This window comes from Gekko japonicus, unplaced genomic scaffold (genome assembly GCF_001447785.1).
Source record: "Gekko japonicus isolate JY-2015 unplaced genomic scaffold, Gekko_japonicus_V1.1 scaffold2423, whole genome shotgun sequence".
NCBI lineage: Eukaryota > Metazoa > Chordata > Lepidosauria > Squamata > Gekkonidae > Gekko > Gekko japonicus.
The window spans coordinates 8,208-19,192 of NW_015169858.1; the positions used below are offsets into that span (position 1 = coordinate 8,208).

General features: G+C 52.4%; 1 protein-coding gene across 1 annotated transcript in view; it reads left to right on the forward strand.

Moving 5' to 3' along the window:
* Positions 1-719: 719 nt before the first annotated feature.
* TFAP2D (transcription factor AP-2 delta (activating enhancer binding protein 2 delta)) overlaps positions 720-10,985 on the forward strand; it is an 88,515-nt gene continuing 78,249 nt past the window's right edge. The window contains exons 1-3 of the mRNA XM_015417393.1: positions 720-758; positions 1,694-2,191; positions 7,038-7,098. Coding sequence (XP_015272879.1) covers positions 720-758; positions 1,694-2,191; positions 7,038-7,098 — 598 coding nt within the window. The remainder of the gene's footprint in view (positions 759-1,693; positions 2,192-7,037; positions 7,099-10,985) is intronic.

Genomic DNA, 10,985 nt, shown 5'->3' on the forward strand with positions numbered 1-10,985 from the left:
AAAAAGGCCTGTTTTGGAAGGTATCAGGTCTCCCCATTTAGCCTGGCTAAGGGGGGGGGGGGAGAGAGAGAGAAAGAAAAGAAAAAACCCCGTTCGGAAAAGAGCGAAGGAGGGAAAAAATGTAGAAAAACGTTGAAAGAAACTCCAGTTCCTTATTAGGGGAAGATACAATATTTATTCCTTGTCTCCTGGGATGGAGCCGCTCTATCTATTGTCCTCCCCAGTTCGCAGTGCTGATGCTTAATTTTCAAAACTTCTATATTACCAAGGGACCTACGACATCAGCCAAAGAAATACCCAGCAAGTACAAAATCTGAACCGGAGAGCGGCTTTTGTGCAGAGGGGGGAAATTGTTCCGCCCGGTTTTTTCGCGAAAAAGGGTGTGCGGGGAAGAGACGAGGGAAGCCGGCCCGCAATGCTAGACGGACGCGGGCCCGTGGTCTCTTTGTGATTAGGAGAGAAATATTCTAGGGATACAGAGAAGGGTGCGCTTGATAGGGATAAATATATACCGTTTCCCCCCCGGATCTGCGGGGAAGTGGACTTTTTGTGTGTGTTTTTTTACCCCGTGGTTTTTCTTTTCTTTTTCTTTTTTTTAAAAAGAGAAACTATTGTGGGTCTGCGGCTTTGTGTGGTGCTTTTTTGTGTGCTCTCCTTTTAAAAAAAAATAAAAAATCGGAGAAGGGCTTGGATCCGGAGCGTTTGACGGCGAACCCACAATGTCAACGACTTTCCCAGGACTGGTCCACGATGCGGAGGTATTTTGGTGTGTGCGCGCGTGTATCTGGGTGTGTGTGTGTGCGTGTGCGCGCGTGTGTCTCTCTGCTTAGGCGCCTGTGTGTGTGCGTGTGTGTGAGAGAGAGAGAGATACACACACACGGGCGCGCACACACACAGAGTGTGTATGTGCCGTCGTGTGTGAGAGAGAGGTTTTCCATTTTTTCCCCTCCCTTCCTTAATCCGCATCGGGCCGTTAGGTTTAATGATAATCCGGCTTCCGAGAGAGACAGCGAGGACTCGGGGAAAGGGGACGGCGAAAATTCGTTATGACATCTGTCGCCGTCGACGAGGGCAGCCCCGTGGCCGCGTTCAAACGGGCGCAGGGACGAAAAGCGACTCCGTGTCCCGATAATCTCGGGGAATGGAGGGGGTGGGGGGGGGGGCGCCGAGGAAAGACGCTCACTCGCGTGGAGGGAAGGAGAGATTCGTTTGGACGGGGAGCGCCTCGGTGTTATCAACCGAGATGGGTGGAAGGCGGGTGGGGGTCCGGAAGGGCTGTGCCTCTTCTGGAAGGACAGAGCGAGGGTTAGGCTCGTAGGAGGATCGGAGGTCGCCTTTTGCGCGCACCGGCCCGGAGCGCTTACAACTGGGGTGGTTTGCGCACGATCGCGCAGTTCGAAGGAGCGGCTCGCTTCCTGGACGGTGCGGACTCCCGGCTTGCATATGTAGGGCTCTCTCTCTTTCTCTGCATGTCTCTCTCTTCCTCCCCCCCCCCTTTAAAAAAAAACACAACCGAGTAGCAACAGAGCCCCGCATGGCACCCGTCTGGGGAAACTTCCATGGCGCCCGTTCCGACCGGAGACGGCCCGGCTAGGGGTCGGGCGATGCGGGCGAGGGCTGTCCGGGAGAGCCGCCGTCCCCCATGTCCCACCCGCCGGATCGGGGTCACCTCTTCCTCCCTTCTCCCTTGCAGATACGTCACGACGGATCCAACAGCTACCGTTTGATGCAACTGGGCTGCCTGGAGTCGGTGGCCAACTCGACCGTCGCCTACTCCTCCACCTCGCCGCTCGCCTACTCCACCACCGGCACCGAGTTCGCCTCCCCCTACTTCTCCACCAACCACCAGTACACCCCCCTCCACCACCAGTCCTTCCACTACGAGTTCCAGCACAGCCACCCGGCCGTCACGCCGGACGCCTACTCCTTGAACTCGCTCCACCACTCGCAGCAGTACTACCAGCAGATCCACCATGGCGAGCCGGCCGACTTCATCAACCTGCACAACGCCCGCGCCCTCAAGTCGTCCTGCCTGGATGAGCAGCGGCGGGAGCTCGGCTGCCTCGACGCCTACCGCCGCCACGACCTGTCGCTCATGAGCCACGGCTCCCAGTATGGCATGCACCCCGAGCAGAGACTCCTGCCCGGACCCAGCCTGGGCCTGGCCGCCTCGGGAGCCGACGATCTTCAGGTAACCAGGGTGTTTTTTTTTTTTTTTAGAAATGGCAATCTCACCCCCACCCCACCCCGCTCCTGCGCCCCGTCGCCCCCGGGCCGACCCGCCTAAACCCTGATGCTCCCTCTAAGCTGTTCAGTCCTGTGAGCAGACATTCTACCGAGGGAACGACTGGCGTTCAAGTCGGGAGCGAGCGATTTGGCTGCTGCGTCAATCAGTTTGGAGCTCTCCTTCCTGAGCTAAGGCAAAACATATATATATATATGGGTGTGTGAGCCAGAGGCTAAAAAAACTGTGAGCTGGCTCACACTCACTCAGCTTAGAGGGAACACTGGCCCTGACCGACGCTCCCTGTAAGCTGTGGAGTCTTGTCAGCAAAAATCCTACTTTGTGAGCTCCTGGCAAGGCTGGCATTCGAGTTGTGAGCGAGCGATTTGGCTGCTGCATCCATGAGTTTGCTCTGGAGCCATCCCTTCCTGAGCTAAGACAAAAACGTGTGAGCCGGAGGCTAAAAACCTGTGAGCTGGCTCACACTGACTCGGCTTAGAGGGATTTGTGAGCCCTGACCGACGCTCCCTTTAAACTGTGGAGTCTTGTCAGCCAAAATCCTACTTTGTGAGCTCCTGGCATTCGAGTTGTGAGCGAGCGATTTGGCTGCTGCATCCATGAGTTTGCTCTGGAGCCATCCCTTCCTGAGCTAAGACAAAAACGTGTGAGCCGGAGGCTAAAAACCTGTGAGCTAGCTCACACTGACTCAGCTTAGAGGGAACACAGGTCCTGACCGGGGGGGGCAACCCAGCCCGAAGGAGCGACAGTCGTGCGGGCCCCACTAACTGGTCACCTGCAGGCCGCGCCCTGGCACCAAGGCGGAAGGGGGGGGGGGCGACGCCTCACCGACGAACTTTCCTAAAGGCGATCCCTTCCTTTAAAAAACCCTCCCGCCTTCCTGAAAACGAAGACGGACGAAGGCCCGGCCCATTCAGATCATTTTGAGAGAGAGAGAGAGAGAGAGAAGGCAGCTGGTATATATAGCCCCTGATCCCCATCGAAGCTAAGCAGGGTCGGGAAGAAAGGCTTGGGTGGAGGCAGGCCCACGGCCACCCACCTCTGCCGTAATCACTTGCCGTGAAAGCCCCTTGCGGGGGTCGCCAGAAATCGGCTGCGGGCTTGATCGCACTTGCGCACACCTGCATGTACAGCTGCGGTGGCCCACGTGAAAACAACCGGTTCCCACTCCCTTTCCGTCTGGATTTGACTTCCTGGGTTGGCAAGATCTAGCTGGGAAGGGGACTGCAAACGGATTGGAAGCGGGTTATTTCGTGTGGGTGACCGCTGACTGGTATTTCGAGGGTGCTGAGGATGAGGCGATACAGGGCAACCCCAGGCGAGAGAGATCTGTTCTCACAGGCCAGCCCGGGTTCCCTTCGGCCAAGGAATCCATTTCTTCCCGCCCACCATTGTATCGCATCTACCTACTTGCGTCCCTCGCCTTCCCTGGCCGCGTCCCCTTTTTGCGGCCATCTGTTTATTTGTTTCTAACCCCCCTCCCCCCCCAACGCACCCTCCTTTTCTTTTTTTTAAAGTCTTATCGAATTCAAAAGTTCTGAGCCTGGAAGAAAGACGCCGAAGGAGAGAGCTCCTTAATGCTCCCTCTAAGCCGTGGAGACCTGTGAGCCAAAATTCTGCTTTGTGAGCTGCTGGCATTCAAGTGGTGAGCCAGCGATTTGGTACTGCGTAAATTAGCTTGCTCTGGGGCCCTGCTTCCTGAAATGAGACAAAAATGTGTGAGCCGAAGGCTAAAAAACCGTGAGCTCGCTCACACTAGCTCAGCTTAGAGGGAACACTGCTCCTTATCCATCAGGTTGGGCGTCGGGGTTCAGGGAGCGGTATTGGGCTTGGCTCTCTTTGCACGCAGGACATCGAGTTGATGGAGGAAAATTCCTCCTGGGGGGGGGGAATGGTTCCGGTTCGGAATTCTCTTCCCTTCCGCGCCAAAGCGAGCTTCTTCTCTCTCGACAAGGTGAGATGTCAGGATCTGCGCAGAAAGAGGCCCCTCCGCTCACCTAGGTAGGGACCAGTGTCCCCTCTAAGCTGTTAGTGTGAGCCAACTCACAGGTTTTTAGCCTCCGGCTCACACATTTCTGTCTTAGCCCAGGAAAGATGGCTCCAAAGCAAACTAATGTACGCAGCAGCCGCATCGCTCGCTCACCACTTGAATGCCAGCAGCTCACAAAGTAGGATTTTGGCTCACGAGACTCCACAGCTTAGAGGGAGCATTGGATTAGGGACCCAAGGATGAGATCAACGGGGGCCCGTAAGGAACAGTTTCCCTCCAACTTGACTTTCCATCTCCAAGCCCTTGGCACGATTTTCTACTTTCAATAAGACCTATTTACTCCTTTTATAGATATATAACCGCGTCTGCGGCTGATTTCTTCTTCCTTCTTCTTTTTTTAGTTGTACATTTTTTTCCCCCGACGCCCCGCACAAAGGCGTGTATTTTCCCCCCTCTCCCTCAAAAGAAGGGATTAGGGACGTTTGCGAGTCGGCGGACAATGCCTAAATCCCGGGCGAAGAAAAAGCACCATAGTTTATCCAATTTTCGACTTAGCGCCATTCAACTGGTCATTTATGCGATGTCATCCGACCAAACAACGCGTTTGGCTCCGGCCCTCCTTCTCCGCCCGCCCTCCCCCCCCATCCCAAGTACCGGAGGGCAGACAGATTTGAAGGGACTCGTTATAAATAGATACACAGACACCTCCCTCCCCTTTTTAAAAAGAACTTTATTTGCGATCCTTTCTGAGACTCCAAAGCTGTATCGAAAATATCCCCCAAAAAAATCAAAAGAGAGAACGCTGAGGTTCGAGTCCAGTAGCACCGTAGCGACCCGCGAGATTCTCCCTGTATTAACTAACGCGCGTGAAGTCTTTAAGGTGCCACACATGGTGACCTCTTTTCGGTTCGGCATAATGAAGGCGACCTAAGGTGTTTCCCCCCTCTCTTTTGCGTTTAAGGCGTCGTGAGGTTTGGCGAATGTGTTGGGACACAAACAAACAAACAAACACGCTCCCTAAATTCTTCCGGGCTGGTTTGCTTGACTCTCCCGGCTTGTTAATTTCACCTGGAGGGGAGGGAGGCTTATCAATTTCGCCTTGTAAACGCTTGGTCAATTTCACGCTGGTTAATTTCACCTTGGAAAAGGCTGGTTAATTTCACCTTGCAGGTTTAGAGCGAGTCTGTTGTGTCGTCGTCGTCGTTTTTGTTTCCCCGACCTACGGAAAGAGCAGGGGAGGCTTGACGCCTCCTTCCCGGCCAGTCTTTTCGCCTCCTCTCGCCCCCTCACCTCCCCTTCCCGGTCGACTTTCTTTATCAACATATGCCTCATTCCCAATGCAACAAATGTAAATATACTTTCCCCCCTGCTCAGAATGTTAAGTGAAGGTCCCGGCGTTCGGGAGGCTGTTTAAGTCAGCCGAACAGATGCAAGGAGTGCTGGAGCCGGAATGGGCATCTTTGAGTCCCCTAAAAAGATTTTCCATGGGCAACAAAGAGAACTGTCACACCTTTTCCCGTCAGCGCTTTAATTTATGCTCAGTCGCCCAGTTTTTCTCCATATTGATTTCATAATCACTTTAAGGCAGAACACTTAAAACTCAAAAGAGGCCTGGAAAAGGGAGGGTTCCCCCCGCCCTGGCCAGCCTCAATATGGCCAGAACCAAGGCGCTGAGGAAGACTTGTAAAGATTTCGTGTGCGTGTGTGAGAAGCAGTTTCTTTTCTTTTCTTTTCTTTTTTTAAATTATCATGCACCAACTCTTTCTCTGCATGCACTTAACTCTTCACGGGCTGTTGAATAGGTTAACACCCTTAAAGGTCTCTTTCATGTCCCCCCCAACCCTCGTTTGTTTGTTAAAGGAAAATGCCCTCTTTTGACACATTGCCACGGTGCAAAAAGGATTTAGAGGTTCGCATCACGAGGAAAGTTCATCGAGGGGAAGGCAGATTTCGATTTTTATTTTAGGTTGGGGTTTTTTTTGGTAAAGAATTGTCATTCCCGACCAGTATCGAAAACCCAGAATAGGGCGCTCACCACCTGGAGAGGGAACGTTTGGCCTTTGGGGTGAGCTGAATCCTTGGGATACGGACGAGCGCAGATCCGCAAATCCTCAAATCCGCATCCCATTCAAAGTCGATGGGGCAACCCTCACCGTTTGCCGCGGTTCCGTAGGCCATTTGAGGGCATTGTCGATCAGCGAGCTATCTTGGGAACACCCAGCAAAATGCCGTGTACCTTCAGAGCCCCGTCTCTAAGTCTTCCCGCTTCACGCTTCTTGTTTCTAACAACCTGACACTAATTCTGAGAAACACGAACGGGGCACTTAACAGAACGAGGTTGAGATCTCTGCGCGATAAATTGCAACGGGGAGGGGCGGGTTTCCTACGGATATGTCATCGAATTCATTTCTGAGAATAATAATTCTTCTTTCTCCCCGCCAAGACATCCCCCCCCCCGTTTGTCAGTCCATACTTCTCTGGCTTCCTCTTTCTGTCTGTCAATCACCAAAACAAAAGATCGTCGTTCTCTGAGAACAGGGGGAACGGATTCTTTCTTCCGAGAGGGAGCTGTCCCTTCCCGCGGTTCTGAAATATACAAGACCACTTTTTTTCTTTCTTTTTTTCTTTTTTTAAGGGGATTTCGTAAGGGAGCGATCTGGGGAGGCATGTAAAATTCCATACCCGCGTCGTAAAAACCTCGACCGCAGTCAGAACGCAAAGTCTTCTTCCCACAAGTTCTTCGAGGCTCTTCGGGCCATTTATTCCACTTTAACTCTAATTCTCTTTCGCTGTTCTCTTTTCAAGGGCTCGGTGGAGGCCCAGTGTGGGCTGGTGCTGAACGGCCAAGGCGGAGTCATAAGGAGAGGTAAGCGAATTGCAAAACTATTTGTTTTTTTTAATCCCATTTTTAATAATAACAGCTGTCTTATCCGCCCGTCTTTTAAAAATGCACTCCTAGGTAGCCAAGGGGATCTCCGATCCAAACCATCGCTTTTCTAAAGGAGCGAGGCCTGGTCGACCAATGCTCCCTCTAAGCTGTGGAGTCTTGTGAGCAAAAAATGTTACTTTGTGAGTTTACTGGCATTAAAGCGGTGAGCGAGCGGTTTGGCCACTGCGTACATTGGTTTTGCTCTGGAGACATCCTTCCTGAGCGAAGGCAGAAATGTGTGAGCCGGGGGCTTTAAAAAAAACACTGTGAGCTAGCTCACACTTCCTCAGCTTAGAGGGAACACTGCTGTCTACCCCCCCCCCCGTTTGGTTTCCCCCCCCAGAGTACTGAGATAAGAAGTCTTGGAAATCAGCTATAGAGAAGAAGCCCCGTCAAACACAACGGCGCGTTCTGATGTTTCGAGGACAGTCTTTATTCTCTGGTGCAATCGGGTTAATCTATAGAGAACAGACAGGAGAAAGGTGTATTTTTCTGCCCACTGTCATATTTCTCCCCCGTTTGCCTTCCCTATTTCGTTGGGGTCTTTTTGGCCACTGCGTGACAGAGTGTTGGACTGGATGGGCCATTGGCCTGATCCAACATTGGCTTCTCTGACGTTCTTATGCCTCGAAGTGACTGCAGACTAAGCAGCCCAGTTAGTTGGGACTTTTGTGTGTCTGCGTGTGGGGAGAACTCGAAGGCTCCGCAGGGAAGTTGAACTAAACGTGGAGGCGGTTTAAAGGCAGGAAGGCAGCAGCGGTCGAAGTCGACAAGGAAAGCGATCTCGGTCTGGTTTCTACGCCCGTCTGAAATGATTAGAAGGCTGGATTGGGAGGAGTGTGTGTGTGTGGGGGGGTAGGATTTACGCCATAACTCTCCGGTCGCCGCCTAAAAGCAGGAGGTGAAGGGATCCGCTGGCATGAGATCACAGCGATCTGGGACTTCAGAGGGAGGCGCTGGCTTTGTAGTCAAGCTCGTGTTGGATCGGATAGAATATGGGGGAAAGAATAACAACAACAGAAGCCCAGTCGGGAAAGCGAACTGTTTTCAGAATTAAGATCGAGAGGTGAACTGCGTGGGGGCCGGGGCGTCGTGTTTCCTTTGGTGTCTTTTTCTGGAAATACATACATACATACGTTTGTGTGTGTGTATATATATATGCACACACACACACACACACACACACATCTGAAGTCTACGCCAAAGGAAACTCGATTCCCTTACAGAGCACTAAGGGGAGAGCGAATGTTATGGGTGTGGATTAGAATTCGACAGGAACCCGGTCTTATTTGCGTGCTAGAGGTGGCATTTATTCGTTCCGACCATTCATTATGAAGTCCAGTGGTCAGCAGTGTGTATGTTATTCATTTCTTCTCTCTAATGGCGTGGAATGGGTATTTTCACCGGGTAGACCGACGGCCGTTTGTCTAACACGCCCAGTCCCAAACACGCTACTTGGAAGGGGCTCACTCGTGGGCATTGCTCCCTCTAAGCTGTGGAGACATGTGAGCAAAAAATTCTACTTTGGGAGCTACTGACATTAAAGTTGTGAGCCAGCGATTTGGCTGCTGCATAAATCAGTTGGCTCTGGAGCCGTCCTTCCTGAGCAAAGACAAAAATGTGTGAGCCGGAGGCTAAAAAACTGTGAGCTAGCTCACACTAACTCAGCTTAGAGGGAACACTGCTTGTGGGTATTTCCACTGGCATAGACGGGGGTCCACTTCGAAGCCAGCAGGCTTCCCCGCCCCCCCCCCGCCCCCCGGGAGGATTTCGAATCGGTCCCTTCATTGCGTCGTTCGTTTCTCCGCCGCCTTTGAGTTTTTGTTCCGTGGAAGCCCGCCGTGGCGACACGTGAAAGGTGTGAGTGTTGATCTGAACGTGTGTGAGAGACGTTGTGAAGTAACTTGACACGCGAGATAGGCCGGTGGCGGAATAGGGGAGTTTGAAACGCAGGGGAAAGCGGACGCGCTAGAGATACCCAAACGGGAGCGGCCGCGGAAAGCCAAGCTGGTGGTGCTGAAATGGACAGCTCCCTGCCCGTCCACTTTGCTAACGCGGCCCCCAAGCGACTCCGTTTTCCTTCCCGGCGTTGCTTTTTTAAATACCCGATCCACAAAGTCAGAGGTCTCCATCGCTTTAGGCTGCGGCGCTTCTTGGGAGTAAGGGCCTTTGAGAGCGACGGAGACTAACCTGCAGATTCACGAATGGCGCGTTGATCGTATGCCGCTTGTTAATTCCCCCCAAAACCCAGATCCTCCTTCGTCAATTGAACCTCGCTGTTTTATACACCGCTTTCCCCTTTTGGGGTTTTGAAAGACTGTTTTCACGCTTTGTTTTTCTACGCTGCGTTGTTCAGGGTCGCCGCTCTCTGGGGGCATAAAAAGGGGGCGCCGAAAATAGGAATGTTGAGAAGATGGGAATAATGAATGAAAATAGGAATGTTGAGAAAAGATGGAATGTTGACTGTAAATAGGAATGTTGAGAGGTTTCCAGGTTGGAAGAAGGCCTTTCCCTGGGATTCGAGGATCTGGATTCTGTTCGCTGCGCTTTCTTGCATTCACACATCGCGCGCACACACACACACACCCCGCAACTGGCGGGTGATGTTTATTCCGCCACCTTGGAATTCAGTTCCTATTCATTACAAGAATCTTTGGAGTTGGGTCGTTATTGAAAAGGATTCCCATCAAACGGCGGCCTGGCTGCCTGACTGGACTCTAATCTCCCGTCTGAAGGAGATTTTCTTATCGAGTCGATGTTAAGTTCTCCGGGTAAGGCGCTCCCAATTATCTGAGCGGCTGATCGTAGCGAAGAAAGACGGCTGGGCCGCTCTCTCCCCCCCCCTCTTTTTTTCCAAAAGGCGATCGAGTTATTCAGGGGCTTAAAGATTGATAGTGAAGGAAATCCGGCATGAAAAACAAAAAGAAGCCAGGAAGGCTGTTTTCGCGACTGATCTTAAGAGCTCAACAGCTCTGTCTCTCTCGCTCCCGCTCAAGTCAGGGAGAGATCGTATCAAAGGCGAGCCGAGAAGTTTGAAATGTATATTCAAAATACATACAAATATTTTGTACGACTTCAAAAAGGAGGTGGGGAGGGGGCACGTCTTTGCGGCAATCAAAACAAGGGGCGGTTCTGCGCCTCCCTTGTAGCGGCGCAAATCAGTCGGGCTCCTCGCCTGCAAAGCAACACAACCACGCAAATCCGTTCAGGAGCGCTGGCTTCGATATGGCAAAGGTCCGGGGTCGGAAACAGGAAGGAAGGAAGGAAGGAAGGAAGGAAGGAAGGAAGGAAGGAAGGAAGGAAGGATTTGAATTATGGCAGAACCATAACCAAGGACAATCTCACATCCTTAAGACAAAGACCATTATAACTCCAGAGTTCCAAGAAGAACGGGAGGAATTTATAACTCCAGAAACGGACAAGAGATAAACAGCGAGGGTAACTCATAAGGCACACAGAAGTATGCAGGAAAGAAAACCGACCTAAAACGAATCAAATATGGTTTGGAGGGGGGGCGCTGCTGCCTCTCCGGCGGCCCTGCCCGCGGGACGGCCCCATTGTTCTCCGGGAAATGAATACATTAATCCATTTAACCCCCTCCCCTCTTGCCTCCCCCTCCTGAAGAAATCCCTCGGCCGAGTCCGCGCATCTTTCTTCGCCTGCCCCGGATCGGCCGGTCCCAGCTGAGACCACCGGGGCCCCGAGATGGGCGGTTGCCTTTTTAATGAGACTCGGGAAACGGATGAAGGGGGGTGGGGTCTAGGGTTCGGTGCCGGCAAGTTAATGATCTCCCAGAGCCGAGATTCGCCCCCCCCTCCCCGTTC